General features: G+C 47.3%; 1 protein-coding gene across 2 annotated transcripts in view; it reads right to left on the bottom strand.

Annotated features, from left to right (window-relative positions):
• GRID2 (glutamate ionotropic receptor delta type subunit 2) overlaps nucleotides 1–25884 on the bottom strand; it is a 1073619-nt gene that overhangs the window by 303815 nt on the left and 743920 nt on the right. For both annotated transcript variants that reach the window (XM_054163312.1, XM_054163301.1), the window contains one exon: nucleotides 8151–8204. In XM_054163312.1, coding sequence (XP_054019287.1) covers nucleotides 8151–8204 — 54 coding nt within the window. The remainder of the gene's footprint in view (nucleotides 1–8150; nucleotides 8205–25884) is intronic.

Raw genomic sequence — 25884 nt, 5'->3', positions numbered from 1 at the left:
CAGGGCAGAGTAGAGGGGGAGGAGAACCTCCCTGGCTCTGCTGGACACACTCCTCTGAATGCACCCCAGGCTCCCATTGGCCTTCTTGGCCCCCAGGGCACATTGCTGTCCCATGCAGAACTTCTTGTCCACCAGGACTCCCAGGTCCTTCTCCATTAGGCTGCTCTCCATCAGACCACCTCCCAACCTGTACTGCTGCAGATTAATGTCAGCTCTCATTTTAAATGCTGCAAATTCCACTGAGTGTAGGTTAACAACAAATCAATGCCATGCAGCCCCAAATTCACCCCTAGGCATTTGCTATGTATTTCTTTTGTCATTTTAATCCTTGGCATTGACTCGGTGAGAAGCCTTTTATATGACTCTCCAACATCATTTCTCATTCTTGAATTTTGGATCTGACTTAAGAAAACTATATAAAGCAGCTATTGTATGAGAGGAAACAATTTTCATTTGCACTTCAAAGGAGGATACAGTATAATGATCTAAGGATGGCAGATGATCTGTTATACAAGAACCAAGTGTCAAAAAAAATTGAGAGAGTTGGCCAAGTTGAACTGAGCTGGCACCTGTATAAATTTAGGCTGGGCTATATGGGGCTGGTTCTTGCCCCCAGAAAAAAATCAGAAGTTCAACACATCATAACTTCCAAACCTTTCTTTTGTTGGTGTGAACTTGGAATCAAGGGGAGGCTGTCCTATTTCACATGAAACAGAGATAAAATTAGATGCGTATTTCATCTGAGGTTGCAAGCAAACAAGGAAAGAAATGTTAGCTTGAATTAATAGTTTTTTGCAGATGAATTAGGCAAAGAGAACTGAAGAGAATCAGTTTGTCCTATCAGGCAGTGACCCCAGAGGGCAGCAAGTCTGTGTGTTGGACACCTAATCTACACTGCCATTCAGCCTTGGCTGATTACTATGAGATAAGCAACGTAGGCAGAGGTCTATTATTCACCACAGAACATCTGCAACAGTAGTGAAAGACAAAGAGGGAAAGAATTTATTAGCATGCTCCAGCAATAAGCACCAAGCAATGGCAGCAATACTTTCTCTATGGAAATACTTTAACTTTGGGCCAAGAAGATGATTCTAGCATTTATCATATTCTGGACATGTCCCGCTTTCCACTGCAGGCTATGTCTTCATCACATCCTTCCAGGCAGTGATAGAGGAGAGTGCTCTTTCCTCCTCCAAAAGCCAGTAGCAGTGAGCAGGAGACAGAGCAGGAAAGACAGAGCAGATCCCCTGGAGGTGTCTGGGCCATAGCATGCTGGTGCTATGCCCAACATTAATTTCTCATCAGTACCCAAAGAGGGGTAGTTGAGGGCAAGGCTTAAGAAGGTGAAGCTCCAAAACAAGTAAAGGGAGATCTTGAACTGCATCATCATGCAATCATAGAATGGCCCAGACTGGAAGGGACTCCAAAGGTCATCCAGTCCAACCTCCCTGCAATCAGCAGGGACATCCCCAACTACTTCAGGTTGCCTAGGGCCTCCTCCAGCCTCACCTTCAATATCTCCAGGGATGGAGCCTCAACCACCTCCCTGGGCAACCTCTTCCAGTGTTCCACCACCCTCAGGATAAAGAACTTGTTCCTAACATCCAATCTCAATCTGCTCTGCTGTAGTTTGAAGCCATTGTCCCTCATCCTGTCCCTGCAGGCCTTTGTAAACAGTCTCTCTGCAGCCTTCCTCCAGCCCCCTTCAGGTACTGGCAGGCAGCTATTAGGTGTCATTGGAGCCTTGTCTTCTCCAGGCTGAACACCCCCAGCTCCCTCAGCCTGTCCTTGTAGCAGAGCTGCTCCAACCCCCTGTTCATTTTTGTGTCCCTCCTCTGGACCCTCTCCATCAGCTCCATGTCCTTTCTATACTGAGAGCTCCAGACCTGTACAGAGTACTCCAGGTGAGGTCTCAGCAGAGCAGAGCAAAGTGTCAGAATCACCTCTCTGGCTCTGCTGGCAATGCTGCTTTGGATGCAGCCCAGGCTGTGATTTGCTTTCTGTGCTGCAAGCTCACCCTGCCTGCTCCTGTCCAGCTTCTCATCCATCAGCACCCCCAAGTCCTTTTCCTCAAGGCTGCTTTCTACCACCTCCTCCCCCAGTCTGTATTGACAGTGAGGATTGTTCTGGCCCAGGTGCAGAATCATTTGCTTTATTATATCTCCCTTAGGTTTCAGGGGTGGTAAAAAAAGGAAATTGATAGGACAAGGAGAAATCTATTTTTAGCTTTCACAGAGACAGAAAAGAAACAGCAGGGCTAAGTCAGTTTGAACTGGATGCCAACCTGTACCAGAGGGTGGCATTTCACAGCTGATCTGCCATCACCACTGGAAAAGGTAAGGGTTCAAATGAACCTCTAATGCCACTATCAATCAAAGAAAATGTAGGCTTATGTGAACTCCTGGAACTGAGCTGTAACTTTAGGACCTGTTCTAGCTACTTGAGCTTGAAATATCATCATGCTCTACACTCTTCTTCATGATGGAGTGCAAGATGGAACAATCCAAATGTATCATCCAATGACCAGCCCTCTCCTAGGAAAAGCTTATTCCTCTGAAAGCAGCCTTTGAATGCAACTTTATGGGGTCCCTTTCTCCTCTCTTGTGCTGTAATAGGCAAAGCTGTTGGCTCTTTCTTTATAAACTGTTCTTTAAAAGAGTTTGGGTCGGGTTTGGTTTGGTTTGGTTGGGTTGAGTTGTCTTGGTTTTGGATTGGTTTGGTTTCATTGGGTTGGGTTTGGATGGGTTTGGTTTAATTTTGTTTGGTTTCTTTTTTTGAGTTTCCTTTGGTTGGGTTGGGTTTGGGTTGGCTTTATTTGTTTTGGGTTGGCTTGTGTTGGGTTTGGTTGTGTTTGGATTGGGTTGGGTTGGTTGGGTTGGGTTGGATTTGGATTTGGATTTGGATTTGGATTTGGATTTGGTTTGGTTTGGGTTGGGTTGGGGTTGGTTGGGGTTGGATATGGTTGGGTTGGGTTTGGGTTGGGTTGGGTTGGTTTGGTTTGGTTTAGTTTGGTTTGGGTTGGTTGGGTTGGGTTGGTTTGATTTGATTTGGTTGGGTTTGGTTTAGTTTGGTTTGGATTGGTTGGGTTGGATTTGGATTTGGATTTGGATTTGGATTTGGATTTGGATTTGGATTTGGTTTGGTTTGGTTTGGGTTGGGTTGGGGTTGGTTTGGTTGGTTTGGTTTGGTTTGTTTGGGGTTGGTTTGGTTTGGTTTGTTTGGGGTTGGTTTGGTTGGGTTGGGTTGGGTTGGGTTTGGTTTGGGTTGGTTGGGTTGGGTTTGGGTTGGTTGGTTAGGTTTGGTTATTTTTTTCCATCTGTTTCTCCCAGAAAGATGTAGCTTTTTCTGGTAATTAGAAACCCTCTACTAACTTTTGCCCTCAATTTATTCATGGGTAATTGGAACCCATTTGTTCTCATGCCAACCTCATGCTGCAGCCATTGACAATGATACATTTATACACACTCTGTATGTCTTTATAAGCAGAGAGCACATCCTCTCTTCAATCTTTGTTTTCCCAGCCTAACCAGGTCAACCTTTTCAGTCTCTTCTCACACAAATCAGCTTTTTTATGTTGGTGTACCCACTCCATTCTAATGTCAACAGAGCTGGTGCATATTCTTGCAGGTGAAGTCCAACCCATCCTTTCTACAGTAGCATTCATATTTTCACCTCCTCGGGTAAACAACAGTAATAGAGGACTGGTGGCAGACTTGGGCATAGTAAGATGATCCCAAATGTTTTAATAAAGGAAAATGCTTGAGAGATATATGGATTCAAAAATAAGAATCATAGAGTCACATAATGATAGGGGCTGGAAGGGGCCTCAAAAGCTCATCCAGTCCAACCACCTGCCAGAGCAGGAGCACCCAGAGCAGGTCACACAGGAACACATCCAGGCAGGCTTTATATATCTCCAGAGAGGGAGACTCCACAACCACCCTGGGCAGCCTATTCCAGGGCTCTATCACCCTCACAGAGAAAAAAAACTTTTCGTCCTGTTTCCACGGAACTTCCTCTGCCTCAGCTTCCACCACTGCCCCTTGTGCTGGCATTGGGCATCACCCAGCAGAGCCTGGCTCCAGCCTTTGGGCACTCACTCTGCACATCTTTATAGACATGAATGAGATTCCTCCTCAGGCTCCTCCTTTCCAAGCTAAAAAGCTCCATCTCCCTCAGTCTCTCCTCATAAGGAAGATGTTCCACTCCCCTAACCATCTCTTGTCCATGCAGGACTCTTTCAAGCAGTTTCCTGAGGCCCTTCCTGAACTGAAGGGCCCAGAACTGGACACAATATTCCAGATGCAGCCTCACCAGGGCAGAGTAGAGGGGAGGAGAACTTCTCTTGACCTACTAACCACAGTCCTTCTAATCCACCCCAGGATGCCCTTGGCCTTCTTGGCTACCAGAGCACACTACTGGCTCATGGTCAACCTCCCATCCCCCAGGTCCTTTCCCTTTCCCTGCTCTCCAACAGGTCAGGCCCCAACCTATCCTGCTTCATGAGGATGTTCTTTCCCAGGTGCAAGTCTCTCCCCTTGCTCTTGTCAAATTTCATTCCATTTCTCCCTGCCCAACTCTCCAGCGTGGCGAAGTCCTGCTGAACAGCAGCAGCAGAACATTTGTTTCATTCAAAAACAGCAAAAGAAACAAAAGCTCTGCAAAATCATAGAAATGTCCCTTCTTCAACTCAACTCACTGAGCTCTGAGCACACTGTATGCTGGTGATTTAAGAGGCATAGGGTGAAAAAAAACCAACACACGATTTAGATGTCCTGGGCTTTGTTTGAACTTATGTTTACTATTGTACAGAGGAGAAGCAGCCACTGGAGACAGAGGGAGAGTGAGTGTGAGATATCCATTCTCACATTCTGCCAAGACACGTTTGATAAGGACTGCACTGACATTTATGACCCCTGCAAATTTGAATGAAGAATTTCACCATCTGCTTTGAGGCTCTGTAGAAGCAGGGACATTTATTTGGAGAGTGTTTCCTCAGCTGACTGCACTGATCAGAACAGATTTGCATTGTTTGCAATGCCAATCCCAAGCACCAATACAGGCTGGGCAGGGACTGGCTTGAGAGCAGCCCTGAAGAAAAGGCCTTGGGGGTGCTGGGGGAGGAGAAGCTCAACAGGAGCCAGCAGTGAGCACTTGCAGCCCAGAGAGCCAAGCAGAGCCTGGGCTGCAGCAAGAGAAGTGTGGCCAGCAGGGCCAGGGAGGGGATTCTCCCCCTCTGCTCCACTCTGCTGAAACCACAGCTGGAGCTCTGTGTCCAGTGCTGGAGCCTCTGTTCCAGGAAGGATCTGGAGGTGCTAGAAGGTGTCCAGGGAAAGGCCATGAGGATGAGTAGAGGGCTGGAGCTGCTCCGCTATGGAGACAGACTGAGGGAGTTGGGGTTGTTCAGTCAAGAGAAGACTCCAAGGAGATCATTGTGGCCTTCCAGTATCTGAAGGGGGCTACAAGAAAGCTGGGGAGGGAGTTTTGAGGGTGTCAGGAAGTGATAGGACTGGGGGGAATGGAACAAAACTAGAAATGGGTAGATTCAGATTGAATGTTAAGAAGAAGTTGTTCCCCATGAGGGTGGTGAGAGACTGGCACAGGTTGCACAGGGAGGTGGTGGCAGCCTCATGCCTGGAGGTTTTTGCAGCCAGGCTGGATGTGGTTGTGAGCAACCTGCTGTAGTGTGAGGTGTTCTTGCCCATGGCAGGGGGGTCTGGAACCGGCTGAACCTTGAGGTCCTTTCAAACCCTCACAATTCCATGCTTCTATGACGACTATGATATACTATGCTTCAGGAAATTATGCAGCTTCTCATTGCAAGGGAACAATCCCCTTCCTCCCACACATGCCTTCCTGCTGCAATACACAGGCTCCAAGCAAATTTCCCGTATTACATAAAAGAGCAACTAATGGCACAATAAAAATTAAGGTACCCTTTCCAGGCATTACAGCATTTAAAGCAAGCAATTAAAATAACAGATGTTACCTCACAAAAACCCCAGCAGATTCCTGATCAGAAAACTGAAGGTGGTATATACATCTTTCTGCATTACTATACTTGGTAGGTGTGTTGCGTCCCCCTGGCACAATGATTGAACAGGAAAGACTATTCTGTCTTATTTTGCTGTCTCACAGACTCACAGGATGTTAGGGGTTGGAAGGGACCTCTGGAGATCTTCAAGTCCAACCCCCCTGCCAGAGCAGGACCAGAGAATACAGCACAAGTGGCACAGGAACACATCCAGACAGGGCTGGAAAGTCTCCAGAGAAGGAGAGTCCACAACCTCTCTGGGCAGCCTTCTCCAGGGCTCTGGGACCCTTACAGGAAAGAAGTTCCTCCTCATGTTGCGGTGGAACCTCTTGTTCTGGAGTTTCCATCTATTGCCCCTTGTCCTATCACAGGGCACAAGTGAGCAGAGCCTGTCCCTGTCCTTTCCTTCCTGACACCCAAGGATCAGATATTGTTAGACATTGATCAGATCCCCTCTCAGTCTTCTCCTCTCCAGACTAAACAGCCCCAGGGCTCTCAGCCTCTCCTCATCAGGCAGTGCATCCTTGTAGCCCTCCCTCCCTGTCCCTCCTCAACTGGGGAGCCCAGAACTAGATTCCAGGTGAGATGTCATCAGGGCAGAGTAGAGGGGAAGGAGAACCTCCCTGGCTCTGCTGGACACACTCCTGAATGCCCCCCAGGCTCCCATTGGCCTTCTTGGCCCCCAGGGCACATTGCTGTCCCATGCAGAACTTGTTGGTTAAAAAAAAAAAAGAAAAAGAAAAAAGTAAAAATCTCAAATTAACTTTCAGTCTTTTTTTTTTTTTTTTTTCATTCCCTTCACAAACATTCCTATTACCTGGTCCAGAAGTCTGCTAAGAAGCCTCCCACTAATAACTAAAGGTTTGAGTATCAACCAGAATGCTAATGTAGGGGAATTTTTAAAGGATATGTGTAAGAGACTCAATCTTGTCCCTCCTGATGTGAATCAACAAAGACCAAATCACCTTTGCTCCTCATGCAGACAATATCTGCCAAGGGAGGGGGTGGTGAGCAGCTGCCACTGGATAAGGACCCTCTGGAATGTGCACAGCCAAGATCATCTCTGTCCATCAGCTACCCTGGGAAGGGAGGATGGTGCAAAAGGTACAACAGATTCACCACCTGGGCACATACCTGAAAAACCTGGGACTGAAAAACTGTATCAAAGACCTGAACAATGCCTGCTCAGGAGGAGAAAAACTGAGAAGAAAATACAAGGAGAGAAAAGGAGACACAGGAGAAAAGGCATCACCATGGAGCCTGGAAGCAGCAGACCAGGAGGAACCCTCTCTCTGTGTCCTAAGATCTGCCTGCTGCTCATGGAGCTGAAGAGGCTGCGCAGGGAAGGACCTGGACTTGGACTTTGGGATCTCTCCCTCCCCTCTTCCAGCAGAGGACAGCACAGCCAACAAGGATGACCTCTCCTCCAAGCCAAAGAGGCAGCAGCCTTCCTCCACAGACCCAAACTGTCTTGGGAAGTAGAGGGGGTGTGGTACTATAATCCCTTTCCTCTTCTCTCTCCCTCTTCTCCTTCTCTCTCTCTTTTTTTCCCTCTTCCTCTCCCTTCTATTCCATCCACTTTGTTCTGTTAACAAATAGCCTCAAGGGCTGTTGGCCTCGTTGGTGCCTCTAATTTCATAACCCAGGAATGTTCAAAAGAACTGAGGTTCTTTCCCTCTCCAGACAGAGACAGCATGGAAAGGAGTTTGATGATGATGATGATGAAGTATAGAAAAAACACAAAGTGCTCCACTATGAGAGATTGCATATGAAAAAAAAAGTCCTTAAAATTCCTCTAGACCCAAGTCAGCTGCAGTCAAATGTGAAATCTCAAGACACTCAGAATAAAGGTGCTGTTGTTTTGGTTTGGTTTGGTTTCTCCATTTCATTTTCCATGTATTCATTTAAGGACTTCTGTTTGAAACAGGCAGGACAAAGCAGTGATGTCCAAGAACTTGTCATTCTATTTTTATTAACCATCATTCGTTCCCCCAGCATGGCTGAACTTTCTTTTAGCTCCTGCTTCCTGTTGGCAAAGTCCAGACCAGCAGGAGGACCGTCAAGCAAGCCTGCAAACAGGATTCACGGTTCACTGCAGTGTTCATTTGACAGTTACCTCATTTATAATGATCCAGTGGCAGTCAAAGGCAACCAAATTGGTCTCCACGACCTGAAAGAGAGAACAAAGCAGCCATCAGTCAGTGGCTTGGGAAAGCCAGGAAAAAAATAACCAAATATTAAATGGATGTTCTCTTGAAATGACAAAAAGCCAAAGTGAAGCAGATGCTCTCACAGACCTTTGTTATTCAACTGGGGATAGAGAACCTTCAGTGAAATCCTGCAGAAGCATTTGTGTTACTGTATGGCTTGCTAACTAAACTTAGAAAACACATTTCATTGCCAGCATCACAGGAAAGAATTCATTTCAGCTGACTGAAAGAGAAAATGAAATTGCTTTTGCCTTAATATACTGTACTGAGAGGGAGCAACAGAGAGCAAGGCAGGAAATGAAGATCGTCTGTATATTTCTGTAGCTCCTGAGGGAAGGGAAGGGAAGGGAAGGGAAGGGAAGGGAAGGGAAGGGAAGGGAAGGGAAGGGAAGGGAAGGGAAGGGAAGGGAAGGGAAGGGAAGGGAAGGGAAGGGAAGGGAAGGGAAGGGAAGGGAAGGGAAGGGAAGGGAAGGGAAGGGAAGGGAAGGGAAGGGAAGGGAAGGGAAGGGAAGGGAAGGGAAGGGAAGGGAAGGGAAGGGAGTAGTCATGTTGAGGAAAAGAGCTGTCATCTTTATCAGTCATCTGGACAAGGGAATTGTGTGCACCGTCAGTAAGTTTGCAGGTGACACTAAGCTGGGTGGGAGTGTTGATCTGCTCGAGGGTAGGACAGTACTGTAAAGAGGTCTTGACAAGCTGAATTGATAGCCCAAGGTAAATGGCATGACTTTTCTCAAAGCCAAATCCTGGGTCCTGCACCTGGGTCACAACAACCCAGTGCAATGCTACAGGCTTGGGGCAGAGTGGCTGGGAAAATGCCTGGCAGAAAAGGACCTGGGGCTGTTGGTTGACAGCTGAACATGAGCAATGTGCTCAGGTGGCCAAGAAGGCCAACATCATGCTGGCCTGGATCAGGAATAGTGTGGGACACGCAGGAGCAGGGAAGTGACTGTGCCCTTGTGCTCGGCACACCTCCAAAACTGTTTTTAGTTTTTGGCTCCTGGCTACAAGCAAGATGTTGAGCTGCAGGAGTGTGCCCAGAGAAGGGCAATGAAACTGGTGAAGAGTCTAAAGAACATGAGTAGCTGAGGGAACTGGGATTGTTTAGTCTGGAGAAGAGGAGGCTGTGGGGAGACCTCATGACTCTCTACAACTACCCAGAAGGAGGTTGGAATGAGATGGGGTGTCAGCCTCTTCTCTCTAGTATCAGGTGATAGGATGAGAGAAATGGCCTGAAATTGTGCCAGGGGCGGTTTGGATTCAATATTAGGAAACATTTCTTAACAGAAGGAGTAGGCAGGGGTTGTAACAGGCTGCCCAGGGAGGTGGTGGAGCTGCCATCCTTGGAAGTGTTCAAGAAACCTGTGGCCATGGCACTTTGGGATGTGGTTTAATGGTCATGTCAGTGCTAGGCTGATGGTTGGAGTCGAGGATCTTAGAGGTCTTTTCCAATCCAAACCATTCTGTGAACAATGGCCTGCCCCAGGCTCCATGCACACAGGGCCTCTAATCCACCTCCCACATCTTCTCCTTTCCTTTGCTGCTATTTTTCTCCAGGAGCTGCCTCCATACTGGACTGAAAATGTGCTTCCTAACTCATCTTTCACTCAGCTCTGTTATTCCCCTCCTTGAATCCACTATGCTTTAGTGATGATTTGTGCTCAATTCACTTTCACAGTGGAAACAGAGGGGAGTAAACTACACCTAATCTGCTTTCATCAGCTAGGAAAGAAACCATCATAGAATCACAGAATCATACAATCAATAAGTTTGGAAAACACCCCAGAGATCATCAAGTCCAACCTATTACCTAATACCTAACACCTCCTGACAACTAAACCATGGCTCCAAGTGCCACATCCAAGCCTTTTCTGAACACCTCCAGAGGATGGTGAGTCCACCACCTCTCTGGGCAGCACATTCCAATGGCAAATTACCCTAACTCTAGCCCTAACCCTAACCCTAACCCTAACCTTAACCCTAATCCTAACCCTAACCTTCCCTTGGCACAGCTTGAGACTGTGTCCTCTTGTTCTGGTGCTGGATGCCTGGGAGAAGAAACCAACCCCCACCTGGCTACAACCTCTGTCGTAGTTTGGGCTGGGTGCCCTCTGCTACAGGGGTATTTCCTGAGTCCAGAAGTCCATCCCAGTGGGTGGACTCAGGAAATTAGGTATTTCTACCATAATCCCTTGCACCACTATAAATTTTGTGGTGGGGTCTGGCACTTCCTCTTTCCTTTCCTCTCCGAGACTTGGTAACTGGGGGAGAGATCTCCCGGCCATGGGCCTGATTGGGCCCAAGGCCACAGGGGGATGGGCAGTCTCAGGCCTGGCCAGCTGAGACTAGCCCAGCAGAGGGAGGGGGAAGAAGGAGCCCTGGGGGTTTTGGATGCACCCTCAGGTCGGGTTTGGAGTCTTTCTGGGTTTACTTTGGTTTCTTTCTTGTCACCATGTTTCCTTTTGTGCACACTCACTGTTCTCTATTTAAACTCTCCACTACTTTTGCAATCCGTTTGTCTGAGTCGTTATTTCTGCCTGTGGTGGGGAGGGGGTCTGCCCCAACCCATTACAACCTCCCTTCAGGGAGTTGTAGACAGCAAGAAGGTCTCCCCTGAGCCTCCACTTCTCCACACTAAACAACCCCAGCTCCCTCAGCATCTCCTCACAGGTTTTGTGATAATCACAACAGGCCCAGGATGCCTGATGTGGAGCATGGCTGTTCCAGTCAGATCTTTCATATCAAACCACAGGGAAGACAAACAAATCCAGGCACAGAGAAAGGTTAAAACTGGACACAATAACAGCAAAGTTCTCAGGGAAGCATTTGGTCCTTATGTAAATTTCCCCCAGCACAGAAAGTTTATGCCATGTTTTCCTGGTTTGAGGCCAGACAGAGCCTCTCTTGGCCCTGAAATGGACAAAAGAATGACACTCATCACACAAATGGATTGGAGAAGTGACGGAAAGTTTAAATGGAAAAAGCAAGTAGTGTTCCACAGAAATTGCATAGCATAGTGACAAAGATACCCTAAAGCATGGAGAGTCCCTTACAGCACACCCAAAGGCCCTCAGCACTTCCCCTCTCCCCACCTGAGGGTGTACCCAAAACCCCCAGGGCTCTTGCTTCCTCCCCCCACTGCTAGGCTGGTCTCAGCCTGGCCAGGTCTGGGACTGCCCCTCCCCCCTTCCCCTCCTGGCACTAGGCCCAGCCAGGCCTAAGAGCCTTGAGATACTCCCCCAGCGCTCCCCGACAGGGAGCATCTCCCACGGGAGCAGAGAGGGAAGGGAGAGGCAGAGAATGACTTTGCAGAGGGATTTAGAGGGTGCAGGATTGATGGGTATGCAATAGGCTGTTCCCTGTGCACACCTACTGGGCTGGGCACTCAGGACAGCAGAGGTGTAGCTCATGTGGCAGGAACAGGAGGCAGCCAGCCTCAACTGCCACGCATGTACAAACATAAGCAACACCATTTAAATTGTCCGTAAGGCATCAACATCTTATTGAAGTGGAAACAATTATGCTAGTCAGCCTCCATCCCTTCCTGCTGAGCACAAGCAGAATTACAAAAATAAAAATAAAAATACATGAATAGAAAAGGAATAAAAATAAAAATAATAAAAATAAAATATAAAAAAATAATTAAAAATAAAAATAAAATAAAAATGCATTTTAAATAAACAAAAAATTAAAAAGAAATTAAAAAAAAAAAAAAAAGAAAGGAATAAAACAACCACCAAAAAAGGCACATCTGACATTTACAATGCCTTTTAGGCCACACCTTGAATCCCGTGTCCAGTTCTGGGCCCCTCAGTTTAAGAAGGACATTGAGACTCTTGAACGTGTCCAGAGAAGGGCAACAAGGCTGGGGAGGGGTCTGGAGCACAGCCCTGTGAGGAGAGGCTGAGGGAGCTGGGGTTGCTTAGCCTGGAGAAGAGGAGGCTCAGGGGAGACCTTCTTGCTGTCTCCAACTCCCTGAAGGGAGGTTGTAGCCAGGTGGAGGTTGGTCTCTTCTCCCAGGCAACCAGCACCAGAACAAGAGGACACAGTCTCAAGCTGTGCCAGGGGAAGTTTAGGCTGAATGTGAGGAAGAAATTCTTCATAGAAAGAGAGATTGGCCATTGGAATGTGCTGCCCAGGGCGGTGGTGGAGTCACCAACCCTGGAGGTGCTTAGGAAGAGCCTGGATGAGTCACTTGGTTGATTAGACGGTGCGGGGTGACAGGTTGAACTTAATGGTCTTGAAGGTCTTTTCCAACCTGGTCTATTCACAGAGAGAGTGATTGCCCATTGGAATGGGCTGCCTGAGGAGGTGGTGGGGTCGCCGTCGCTGGGGGTGTTCAGGGCGAGGCTTGACAGGATGCTTGGTTGTATGGTTTAGTTGATTGGGTGGTGTCAGATGATAGGTTGGACACGATGATCTCGAAGGTCTCTTCCAACCTGGTTAATTCTATTCTATTCTATTCTATTCTATTCTATTCTATTCTATTCTATTCTATTCTATTCTAAATTGGATCTATATGTGTGTGTGTGTATATATATTCTGTACATATTTATTGCATATTACATTCCTAGATTTTTGCTTGCTTTGCAAAGATAACTTCAATCTGCTTGCAACCCGAGTGAAGCCCCGATGTACACAGGAGCTGGTGAGAGTTGATGGTGAAGGAGGTATATCAAATAAGGGGTCCCTCACTCCCTTAGATGCCAAGCTTGACCCTAGATAAAAAAAAAATAAATCAAAAGAAGTGGGATAAATCCAAATTCTCCTTGAGATGGAAAAAAAAACCCACAAGAGACAATAAATAATTGAGGGCTGGGAGTCAGGAGGGAGTGGACAGGCTCTGCTCATTTGCACCCTGGGATAGGACATGAGGCAATGGATGGAAACTATAGCACAGGAGGTTCCACCTCAACATGAGGAGGAACTTCTTCACTGTCACAGAGCCCTGGAACAGGCTGCCCAGAGAGGTTGTGGAGTCTCCTTCTCTGGAGACTTTCCAGTCCCATCTGGATGTGTTCCTGTGTGACCTGTGCTGGATTCTCTGGTCCTGCTCTGACTGGGGGTTGGACTTGATCTCTGAAGTTCCCTTCCAACCCTTAACATCCTTTGAGCCTGTGAATTCTCCAATTTGTTGGGGGCAGTTTCAACCCACCACATTGCTCCTGAGGTTTCTGTGCCAGAGGGACAGGAAGGTTGGATTAGAAGATCTTTAAGGTCTCTTCCATGCCATGGGCAGGGACACCTCTCAACTAGCCCAGCTTACTCCAGGCCCCATCCAACCAGACCTTTCACTTCTTCAAAGTGGCAGCCAACCAAAACTTGAGAAAGAAGGAATTCACAAAGTCAACCTCCATGTTTTCTGTTTGTGTTATAATGGTGCAGTCAAAGCCAGGTTGGTCACTTCGTGTCCCAGTTTGAGTGACACTTTGTGCCTGAAAGGTTCAGCTGATCAGATTTTAATGCAATTCATCTTCCATGAAAACTTGGGTTTCAGTTCCTTTAGTTTCTTTACAAATACTTGGTTCTGTGCATCTCCTTTGCCCATGCTCTCAAATTTCAATTAGGCAAGGCCTCTTCTGCAGAGGATGGGTCTAAGTGTCACCAGTTTTTTTATGTACATCTCACAGGCCACTTAGGTCAGACTTTAGAAGAGGATTAATGGCCTCACAAGTCATTCTTACTATTTCAAACAGCTCAAGCTACGTGAGGCAAATTTATTCACAACTTGCAAATAAGATGAAATGCAGTCAATTTCTTCAGTTAGAGCTGAAACTCTGCAGCAGGAAGATCATCTTTTATCCATTAAAGTTTATGCATTTATGACTCCACTTAATATTAAAGCCATTTTCAAAAAGCTTATATCAAATTGAGATGAACTTGTAATGTACTCAGAGACACTCAAACTACTTAGTTTAGATAGGCTACAAATATCCTTTGATTTAAGAATTCAGGCTGCCAGGAGCTGCTTTTTGGCATTGTCCTTAGTCTATCCACCTAAAGCTTGTTCTAGTATTGAAAGGGGTTTCTTGGAAAGATGACTGATGATGCCCTGAGATGATGCTTGATGAAATATGCACAGCACCTCACAGAAACCTTCAAGTTGGAAGAGATCTTCAGGATCACCAAGTCCAACCATGAACCCTACTCTACAAGGGTCACCCCTAAACCATAGCCCCAAGCACCACATCCAAGACACCTTGAAACACAGCCAGGCTTGGGGACTCCACCACCTCCCTGGGCAGCACATTCCAAGGCCTGACCACTCTTGATGGGAAAAAATTCTCCCTAATGTCCAGTCTAGACCTACCCAGTCACAGCTTGAGGCCATTCCCTCTTGTTCTATCATTAATTACCTGTGAGAAGAGACCAGCAGCAGCCTCTCCACAAGGTCCTTTCAGGTAGCTGTAGACAGCAGTGAGGTCTGCCATCAGCTTCCTCTTTTTCTCACTCACCATTCCCAGCTCCTTCAGATTTATTCTCCAGGCCCTTCCCAGCTTCCTTGCCCTCCTCTGCCCTGACTCCAGCACCTCCACATCTCTCTTGTGTTGAGGTGCCCAAAACTGGACACAATACTCAATCTGTGGCCTCAGCAGAGCTGAGTGCCAGGGGACAATCCCCTCCCTGCTGCTGCTGGACACAGCATTGCTGATCCCAGCCAGGATGCCTTTGGCTTTCTTGGCCACCTGGGCACACTGCTGGGTCTTCTTCAGCTGCTTGTCCATGAGCATCCCCAAGTCCCTTTCTACCAGCAGCTTTCCAGCCACACTGCCCCAAGTCTAAACTGGAACTCAGCATTAGCTCAGAATTTTGAAGGTATCTTTACTTCCCTAGGCCATGCCATGCTACTTGATGAAATCCTAGTCCCACTGACAGCCTCCACCAAACAGCTGTTCATTTCAGCAGCATCAGGATGCTGCATCTCAGTCTCTCACCTATGAACATCTCTTCTCTGGGGTAGAGGCTTTACTGCCCATTTAATTGACTTTAAAATTGGGCAGTGCACATTCTAACTATGTGTCTATGAATGGCAGGGCGCTATATTAGTACCATCAGCAGTAATAATCTTCTGACACTTCCCAATTACTGTGCTTCTTACATTTTTTCCATGTAGAAAAGGCAAATCCACTGTCCTACAGACAATAAATGAAACACTATGCAAGACTTCAGTCTTGATGCATGAAGGAAACAGTTCAGCCTAAGTTGTCTTCAAATGCTAACGGCAATCATGTCGGATCTCACAATCACAGATTCTCTTGATCAGCAGGAAAGGAAAGATTTACACATACAAGATTACACTAAATGGAGGTTCTAAATATGTCCAGAGAAGGGCCACGAGGATGAGCAGAGGGCTGGAGCTATACGCCTTTGAAGACAGACTGAGGGAGTTGGGGTTGTTCAGTCTGGAGAAGAGAAGGCTCTGAGGAGACCTAATTGTGGCCTTTCAGGATCTGAAGGGGGCTACAAGAAAGCTGGGGAGGGACTTTTGAGGGTGTCAGGGAGAGATAGGATTGGGGGGAACGGACAAAAACAAGAAGTGGGTAGATTCAGATTGGATGTCAGGAAGAAGTTGTTCCCCATGAGGGTGGTGAGAGACTGGCACAGGTTGCCCGGGGAGGTGGTGGCAGCCTCATGCCTGGAGGTTTTTGCAGCCAGGCTGGATGTGGCTGTGAGCAACCTGCTGTAGTGTGAGGTGTCCCTGCCCATGGCAGGGGGGTTGGGACTGGCTGATCCTTGAGATCTCTTCCAACTCTGACAAATCTGTGAAATCAGTCCAAACAAATAAACATATTTTACAAATAAATAAATAAATAAATAACAAATTTAAAGCCAGCAGTACCACAATGTAGATGCAATTACCTGCCAGCAAAACAGTCATTACTTTGACACAAGAAACCTTTACGGTCCTGACACAATGTTCCACAGTGCCCTTGCCTGCTGAGTTTGCAGTTTTGCCTACTTAAAACAGCCACTCTCTTTTCAGGGATGACTGCAAGATTAAAGCAAAAAAAACCAAACAACAGAAGATCCTGTCTGGTTCTGGTTACACTTGCTCATCTAATCCAGCCTCAACAGACAGCAAGCAGTGCAGCTGTACAGGATGTTTCTACACCTAATGTGTCCAGAAAGCTAAAACTCTTATTTGTTATTGTAAGAGACTCAATCTTGTCTCTCTTGATGTGAGTCAAGAATGATAGAATCAACTTTGCTCCTCACTCAGAAAACAGCTTCCCAGGGAGGGGGTGGTGAAAAGACCCTCTGGCAAGAGAAATGTGTAATGGGCAGAGCCACTGGTACCAACGCTCTGGAATGTGCACAGACAAGAACATCTCTACCCTGGAAAGGGAGGATGGTGAAAAGGCTTCTAGACTATCCCATGGATTCACCACCTGGCATGATAAGCACCTGATGTGTACTCTGTGTATGGACAGGAAAAAGGTGAAGGAGGAGGCTGAGGCTTCCTACTCCACCAGACCCCTGCACCATAGAAGAATACACAGGAAGATTCCCTGGGGACAATACCTGGACACATACCCCAAAAAAATGTGACTTAAAAACTGTATATAAGACCTGAACAATACTTGCTCAGGAGGAGAGAAAAAGACAGACACAGAAGAAAAAGAAACCATGCAGCCTGGCAGCAGCAGACCATGAACCCTCTCTCCATGCCCTAACTTTTGCCTGCTGCAAGAAGAAAAGAACTCACGGAGAAGATAAAAAACATCTTTACTGAAGACACCACAAAGAATCATAGAACCAATCAGGTTGGAAAAGACCTCAGATCATCAAGTCCAATAGAATAGAATAGAATAGAATAGAATAGAATAGAATAGAATAGAATAGAATAGACCAGGTTGGAAGAGACCTTCAAGATCATCGCGTCTAACCTATCACCCAACACCATCTAATCAAATAAACCATAGCACCAAGCACCCCATCCAGTCTCCTCCTGAACACCTCCAGTGATGGTGACTCTACCACCTCCCCAGGAAGCCCATTCCAATGGGCAATCACTCTCTCTCTGTAGCATTTCTTCCTCACCTCCAGCCTAAACCTCCCCTCGCACAGCTTGAGACTGTGTCCTCCTGTTCTGGTGCTGATTGCCTGGGAGAAGAAACAAACCCCCACCTGGCTACAACCTCCCTTCAGGTAGTTGGAGACAGCAAGAAGGTTTCCCCTGAGCCTCCTCTTCTCCAGACTAAGCAACCCCAGTTCCCTCAGTCTTTCCTCATAAGGCTTGATTGATCTATTAATTTATTACCTAACACCTCATAGTAATTAAACCATGGCACTAAGAGCCTCATCCAGTCTGTTTTTAAACACCTCCAGTGATGGTGACTCCACCACCTCCCTGGGCAGCAAATTCCAATGGCCAATTACTCTCTCTGGGAACAATTTTCTCCTCACCTCCAGCCTAAACTTCCCCTGCTGCAGCTTGAGACTGTGTCCTCTTGTTCTGGTGCTGGGTGCCTGGGAGAAAAGACCAACCCCCACCTGGCTACAACCTCCTTTCAGGGAGTTGGAAACAGCAAGAAGGTCTCTCCTGAGCCTCCTCTTCAGGCTAAACACCCCCAGATCCCTCAGCTTTTATTTTTGTGCATTTAATTTTACAACATGGGAGTGTTCAAAAAAGAGCAGAGTTTCACTCTCCTCCTCTGGACAGTTATCTCAGTGATGATCTTATTCTGGCTGGAGCTCCCATCTGCGTGCATAACAAATGAGTCAGCTACAGCTTGTGCTTTGTGTCAGGGAATAATGACTGCACAAAACAATGGCTGCAAAGGCACTGGGGGCAGCAGTGAAAAAGAACTGCTATATCCTGTGTGTTAGAAGCAATAAAGCAATTTGCTGGGGGTGTGTAGAAGGTAGAGGCATTAAGAGCCCAAGCATCTGAACTGCCTGGAGGGCTGAGCCCAGAAAATGGTGGTGAACGGTGCCACATCCAGCTGGCAGCCAGGCACTAGTGATGTCCCCCAGGGATCAGTGCTGGGCCCCAGCCTGTTCTATATCTTTACTGATGATCTGGATAAGGGGATTGAGTCCATCATTAATAAGTTTGCAGATGACACCAAGTTGGGGGCAGGAGTTGATCTGTTAGAGGGTAGGAGAGCTCTGCAGAGGGACCTTGAGAGGCTGGACAGATGGGCAGAGTCCAACAGGATGGCATTCAACAAGTCCAAGTGCTAGGTGCTGCACTTTGGCCACAACCACCCCATGCAGTGCTACAGGCTGGGGTCAGAGTGGCTGGAGAGCCAGACAGGAAACAGCACTCTGCATTCCTGAAAGGCAGGGGACAGATTGGAAATTTCCATACAAGGCAGAAGGAAGGTGAAGGTATTGTTTATGCAGCTCTCCTCTCCAGCTAAACTGTGAACAAACTAGAGTATGCATTCATAATGAGTGCTGAACACCAAAATGCCACTCAGGTGTTGAATGGAGAAGAGCTGACCCCTCCCAGAACAAAGAGAGCCATGCACATATTTCACAAGGTCTCTTCACGCTCCCTCTAGGGGACATGGTACAAGAATTCAGCTGTGAGTTCCTGAACAGACAGAGCTGTGCTCCATGCAGAAAACTCCATAAAGCTAAACATAGCTGCCAGCTGGGAGAATACTGGATCCTGTATCATATATGTCTACCCTGTTCCTAATGCTCTCTCAGGCATTTGCTTATGCAAATACATAGAATACGTAGAATAAACCAGGTTGGAAGAGACCTTCAAGATCATCGCGTCCAACCCATCAACCAAATGGACACCTTTGGAGATTAGACACTGAAACAGTCTTTGGTTTAACCCTAGACTGCTGCTTTCGTACTTCCAAATGTATTTTGCTTCCTTAATCACACAATGATAGAACTGTTAAGGGTTGGAAGGGACCTTAAGGATCAGCCAGTTCCAACCCCCCTGCCATGGCCAGGGACACCTCACACTACAGCAGGTTGCTCACAGCCACATCCAGCCTGGCTGCAAAAACCTCCAGGCATGAGGCTTCTACCTCTTTTATCCCTTAATTGTGGTGAACCATACCAGAAGTAGCTAAAAGAGATGTATAAATTCTGTATCAACTGAAGTGTAGTTCAGGGTGGTTTTATTTATTGAAAGGGAAACTATGTGAAGTAATACTAAAATAAACCCATATTGTGCTGCTGAGATGGCACTGAGAGAGTTGGGATTGTTCAGTCTGGAGAAGAGAAGGCTCCAAGGAGGCCTTATTGTGGCCTTCCAGGATCTGAAGGGGGCTACAAGAAAGCTGGGGAGGGACTTCTGAGGGTGTCAGGAAGTGATAGGACTGGGGAGAATGGAGCAAAACTGGAAGTGGGTAGATTCAGATTGGATATTAGGAAGAAGTTGTTCCCCATGAGGGTGGTGAGAGACTGGCACAGGTTGCCCAGGGAGGTGGTGGCAGCCTCATCCCTGGAGGTTTTGCATCCAGGCTGGATGTGGCTGTGAGCAACCTGCTGTAGTGTGAGGTGTCCCTGGCCATGGCAGGGGGGTTGGAACTGGCTGATCCTTGAGGTCCCTTCCAACTCTGACAATTCTGTGATTCTACAAATTCTGCTGTGGCACTGACTACCTTCACTGTACAGGAAAGTACATAGGCATAAGAACTCCAGTATGGACTGGGGGAACTGAGCCCTTGCAGTTTAATGCCCATAGCACATTCCTGTCTCATGTAACCAAACTGGTGTCAGAAAAAAGCAGAGGACACTTTGTTCTCAGCTTAGCTGATGAGGTGAGCTGCATAAACCCTATGGCAGGGGCGCTGGAACTGGCTGATCCTTGAGGTCCCTTCCAACCCTAACAATTCTGTGATTCTATGACTTCAGAGAACGATTTTCCTGAATTTAGCATGGGTTTTCTATTTTTCCTTTTTGGGCCCCTTAGTATTTGGTTATATTTAATGTCACCTCATGTACTGCTCTAGTACTAAGACTCAAAGCAGCAAGTTAGCAGGCCAGTCCTGGAACAGACTTCATGACATCCTGGAAATGACCTGCCTGGCTGTGTTCCTGTGCGATCTGCTCTAGCTGATGCTGTTCTGGCAGAGGGGTTGCACTGGACACTGTTTCAAGATCTCTTCCAGCCCCTACTGTTCTGTGATTCTGTGATTCTGGGAAAAGTCAGAAAGAATTTCACTCTCTACTCACTCAACCACTGCTCAGACTCAGAGTTCACACTGCAGTGTTTGAAAACATTGTGCAGCCAGTTGCACAGATCCTGCAGCAAAGGATACAGCCCATTGAGGATGCAGTGCCATTTAGACACAGTCACAGCAAGACACAGGAACTGGCATAAAAGATCATTCTTAACATCTCAGTAACTTTAGGAACGTGTTCATGTTAAAACTCCAGCAGTTCTCCTGGTACACTGTTAAAATAAACCAAACTCCTGCTTCATGGGGAAGGTGTCCAATGGCATCCTGGCCTGCATCAGGAACAGTGTGGCCAGCAGGAGCAGGGAGGTCATTGTGCCCCTGTACTCAGCACTGGTTAGACCACACCTGGAGTCCTGTGTCCAGTTCTGGGGCCCTCAGTTTAGGAAAGATGTTGAGATGCTGGAAGGTGTCCAGAGGAGGGCAACAAAGCTGGGGAGGGGTCTGGAGCACAGCCCTGTGAGGAGAGGCTGAGGGAGCTGAGGTTGTTTAGCCTGGAGAAGAGGAGGCTTAGGGGACACCTTGCTCTCTACAGCTCCCTGAAGGGAGGTTATAGCCAAGTGGGGGTTGGTCTCTTCTCCCAGGCACCCAGCACCAGAACAAGAGGACACAGTCTCAAGCTGTGCCAGGGGAGGTTTAGGCTGGATGTGAGGAAGAAATTCTTCCCAGCAAGAGAGATTGGCCATTGGAATGTGCTGCCCAGGGAGGTGGTGGAGTCACCATCCCTGGAGGTTTTTAAAAAGAGCCTGGCTGAGGCACTTGGTGCCATGGTTTAACTGATCAGATGGTGTTGGGTGACAGGTTGGACTTGATGACCTCAAAGGTCTTTTCCAGCTGGGACTGCTTTACAGCAAGCCACTTACATGCCAGGATGAATTCCTCAAAATGGTGAAGGGAAGTGTCTCCAAGTAGAGCTGGCCTTGCTGCTCATTTTCTGTTCCATCAGGAGCTGTGGCAGTGACTGTGAGTTCCCCTTCTGCTGTACCACCACCGAGCTAACCACATTTCCCATTTGATTTTCATAGAATCATAGAATCACCAAGGTTGGAAAAGACCTGGGAGATCATCAAGTCCAACCTATTACCTAACACCTCCTGACAACTAAACCATGGCACCAAGTGTCTCATCCAGTCTGTTTTTTAAACATCTCTAAAGATGGAGGCTCCACCACTTCCCTGGGCAGCACATTCCAATGGACAATTACTCTTTCTGGGAAGAACTTTCTCCTCGCCTCAAGACTAAACCTCCCCTGGCACAGATTGAGACTGTGTCCTCTTGTTCTGGTGCTGCTTGCCTGGGAGAAGAGACCAACCCCCTCCTGGCTACAACCTCTCTTCAGGGAGTTGTAGAGAGCAAGAAGGTCTCCCCTGAGCCTCCTCTTCTCCAGGCTAAGCAACCCCACCTCCCTCAGCCTCTCCTCACAGGGTTGTGCTCCAGACCCCTCTACAGCCTTATTGCCCTTCTCTGGACACCTTCAAGTGTCTCAATGTCCTTCTTAAACTGAGGGCCCCAGAACTGGACACAGGACTCAAGGTGTGGCCTAACCAGTGCTGAGCACTGGGCAGAATGACTTCCCTGCTCCTGCTGGCCACACTATTGCTGATGCAGGCCAGGATGCCATTGGCCTTCTTGGCCACCTGGGCACACTGCTGGCTCATGGTCATCTACTGTCCACCAGTACCCCTAGGTCCCGTTCCACCTGGCCACTCTCCAGCCACTCCAACCCCAGCCTGTAGCACTGCATGGGGTTTTTGTTGGCTTTTTTTTTTTCCCAAAAGCCAACAGATGGCATTGCATAAGCCCTTGTTCTGGCAATGGCTGCTGTTGAAATCATTTAGAAAGTGATTTTCCCAAGAGTTGAGCTGGGGCACAAATTCTCTGCTAGCCTCTTCCAAGCATCCTCTGTCTACAATATGTGCCCTTTCCGTGGTCTTGTAATCTGAGCTGCACTCTTCCAGCTGGAAGCCTGGGCAACTACTTTTTTTTCCAAACCACTTGATTTGATGCCCATCTGTTTTGATAGACCAACTTCTTGGAGCCACCACTGCTGTTCCATAAGGTGAATGTGTGCCTCGACCGAATTTCCTCTCCCAGGGACACAGCAATTTGCTGTTCACTAAAGGATCAGAACCCGTGCTTCCTGTACACATATGTGAGACAAGATGCCATCTCCCACCCCATTCCCAACCACCAAAAAACCCTCCAGCCCAAATCTGAAACACTAAACAAACAGAAGTCATTGAAGACCATATCTTAAGACTTTCTTTAACAGAAGCGATGTGACTAGCCTGGGCATGTACAGCAGTCTCCTTCAGTATAGATGGCTCCTGAAGTAGAATGGAATGGAATGGAATGGAATGGAATGGAATGGAATGGAATAGAATAGAATAGAATAGAATAGAATAGAATAGAATAGAATAGAACAGAATGGAATAGAATAGAATTAACCAAGTTGGAAGAGACCTTTGAGATCATCAAGTCCAACCTATTGCCCAACACCATCTGATCAACTAAACCATGGCACCAAGTACTATGCAAATCAAAATTTGAAACTTAAAGGCTATTAAATAGCTATTATAGAGGTAGGACATGGACCTGATGGAGAGGGTCCAGAGGAGGGACACTAAAATGATCAGGGGTTTGGAACAGCTCTTCTACAAGGACAGGCTGAGGGAGCTGGGGGTGTTCAGCCTGGGGAAGAGAAGGCTCCGAGGAGACCTAATAGCAGCCTGCCAGTACCTGAAGGGGGCTACAGGAAGGCTGCAGAGAGACTGTTTGCAAACACCTGCAGGGACAGGATGAGGGTCAATGGCTTCAAACTAGAGCAGAGCAGATTGAGATTGGATATTAAGAACAAGTTCATTACTATGAGGTTGGTGGAAGACTGGAAGAGGTTGCCCAGGGAGGTGGTTGAGGCTCCTTCCCTGGAGATATTGAAGGTGAGGCTGGATGAGGCCCTGGGCAACCTGATCTAGTTGGGGCTGTCCCTGCTGACTGCAGGAAAGTTGGACTGCATGAGCTTTGGAGGTCCCTTCAAGCCCAGAGCATTCTGTGTGATTCTGTGTAGTACTAAAGAATTCAGATCATAATCTAAATACCACCTTTACAGAGCTGCACTCTTTGCCTGTTGTATTATGTTAAACACTGCAGGGCTTGTGCACGGAAATCCCCAGCTTGTTTTCCAAGGCCATTTGTTTTTTCTCTCCTTTTTTTAATTTTCTTTTCCTTTAGCTGCTACTTCATTAAACCACCACCATTTTATCAGCTTATTTGTACAATTTCTTCCTGCTGGTGCCACAGCAAGACCTTTGCTGCATCTCGGCTCCTTAGCCTTTGATCTTCTCAGTAGGGAAATCACTTGCTGATTTATAAAGCTCATTCCTGCACACCAGAAACTACAGCTCATAAAAATTACTCTTCACTGAAGGCAATATTTTTGGAATCTTATTTTAATCTCTACCCATTTCCACTCTTGAGAAGGGCAAGTCACACATGGAAATAATTACTTTTATACTTATGGAAGACTATTGGAAGGGCTGTGGTTAGCAGGGAAGGAGAAGTCCTCCTTCCCCTCTGCTCTGCCCTGGTGAGGCTATATCTGGAATATTGTGTCCAGTTCCTAGTCCCTCAGTTCAAGAAGGACCTCAGGGAACTGCTTGAGAGAGTCCAGCACAGATCCACAAAGATGATGGAGAGGAACATCTTCCTTATGAGGAGAGCCTGAGGGAGCTGAGGGCTCTGTAGCTTGAAGAAGAGGAGCCTGAGAGGTGACCTCATTGCTGTTGCTAAAGATGTGCAGGGTGAGTGCCCAGAGGCTGGAGCCAGGCTCTGCTGGGTGATGCCCAATGCCAGCACAAGGGGCAGTGGTGGAAGCTGAGGCAGAGGAAGTTCCATGGAAACAGGAGGAAGAATTATTTCCCTGTGAGGGTGACAGAGCCCTGGAGCAGGCTGCCCAGGGGTTGTGGAGTCTCCCTCTCTGGAGATATTTAAAACCTAACTCAATATTCCTGTGTGATCTGCTCTAGGTGCTCTGGCTCTGGCAGGGGCGTTGGACTGGATGAACTTCCGAGGTCCCAAGGTTCCTCCAAAATAAACAAACAAAAATAACAGATTGGGTGAAACCTGATAGAGGAACCCCCATCCCACTAGTGGCTCAGTTACCAAGGATTTAAAAGCAAACTTCTACAACACTTGAAGGAGAAAAGATATCTCCTGATCTCCTCCTAGGGCCAGGTGGGATGGCTGAGAGCTCCATTTGCTTGTCTCATGAAAGTGCCTTTCCTTGCAATAGCAGGTGAAGTACTTGATCAGTTCTTCCTTTTTATTTTTTTTTTTTCCCAGATTTTTTCCCCAAAAGATGCCACCTTAAAAGGAAAACAATTGGACTATTCCATTAAATAATTAGTTTTATATTGACTTGGCTTGCCATCCTAATTATATTTAAAACAAGTCAAACTCCAGGGAATATTTAATTTCCCTTGCCCTGAGTTCATGCAGAGAAATGAGCCCCATGCTGAAGATTATGAGGCAACAGTTAAATGTGCAATAAAAGTAAATAAACTCAGCATGAACTCCTCAGTGACTATGACCAGAGGACAAAATAAAAAACACACTCTGTCTGGTAGAAATGGACACTTTAAAGTTTCCATTTCTATCATCACTGAGAAAAAACTCAATGAGGAAATGAATAGAATAGAATTAGCCAGGTTGGAAAAGACCTCAGAGATCATCAAGTCCAACCTGTCACCCAACACCTTCTGATCAACTAAACCATGGCACCAAGTGCCTTATCCAGGCTCTTCCTAAACACCTCCAGTGATGGTGACTCCACCACCTCCCTGGGCAGCACATTCCAGTGGCCAATCTCTCTTTCTGAGAAGAACTTCTTCCTAACACCCAGCCCAAACCTCCTCTGGCACAACTTGAGACTGTGTCCTCTTGTTCTGTTGCTGGTTGCCTGGGAGAAGAAACCAACCTCCACCTGGCTACAGCCTCCCTTCAGGGAGTTGTAGAGAGCAAGAAGGTCTCCCCTGAGCCTCCTCTTCTCCAGGCTAAGCAACCCCAGCTCCCTCAGCCTCTCCTCACAAGGCTGTGCTCCAGACCCCTCCCCAGCTTTGTTGCCCTTCTCTGGACACTTTCCAGCATCTCAACATCTTGATTGAATTGAGGAGCCCAGAACTGGACACAGGACTCAAGGAGTGGCCTAAACCAGTGCTGAGTACAGGGCAGAATAGTTTCCTACTCCTGCTGGGCACACCATTCCTGATGCAGGCCAGGATGCCATTGGCCTTCTTCACCACCTGGGCACACTGCAGCCTCATGCCTGGAGGTTTTTGCAGCCAGGCTGGATGTGGCTGTGAGCAACCTGCTGTAGTGTGAGGTGTCCCTGGCCATGGCAGGGGGGTTGGAACTGGCTGATCCTTGAGATCCCTTCCAACCCTAAAAATTCTGGCTCACAGCCAGAAGTTCTCCTTGCAGCCTTCTCTTC

The sequence above is a fragment of the Dryobates pubescens genome, chromosome 1 (assembly GCF_014839835.1).
Source record: "Dryobates pubescens isolate bDryPub1 chromosome 1, bDryPub1.pri, whole genome shotgun sequence".
In the NCBI taxonomy this organism is placed as follows: Eukaryota; Metazoa; Chordata; class Aves; order Piciformes; family Picidae; genus Dryobates; species Dryobates pubescens.
Note: the sequence above shows the minus strand (reverse complement) of the source record. Positions and strands in the feature narration are given on the sequence as shown.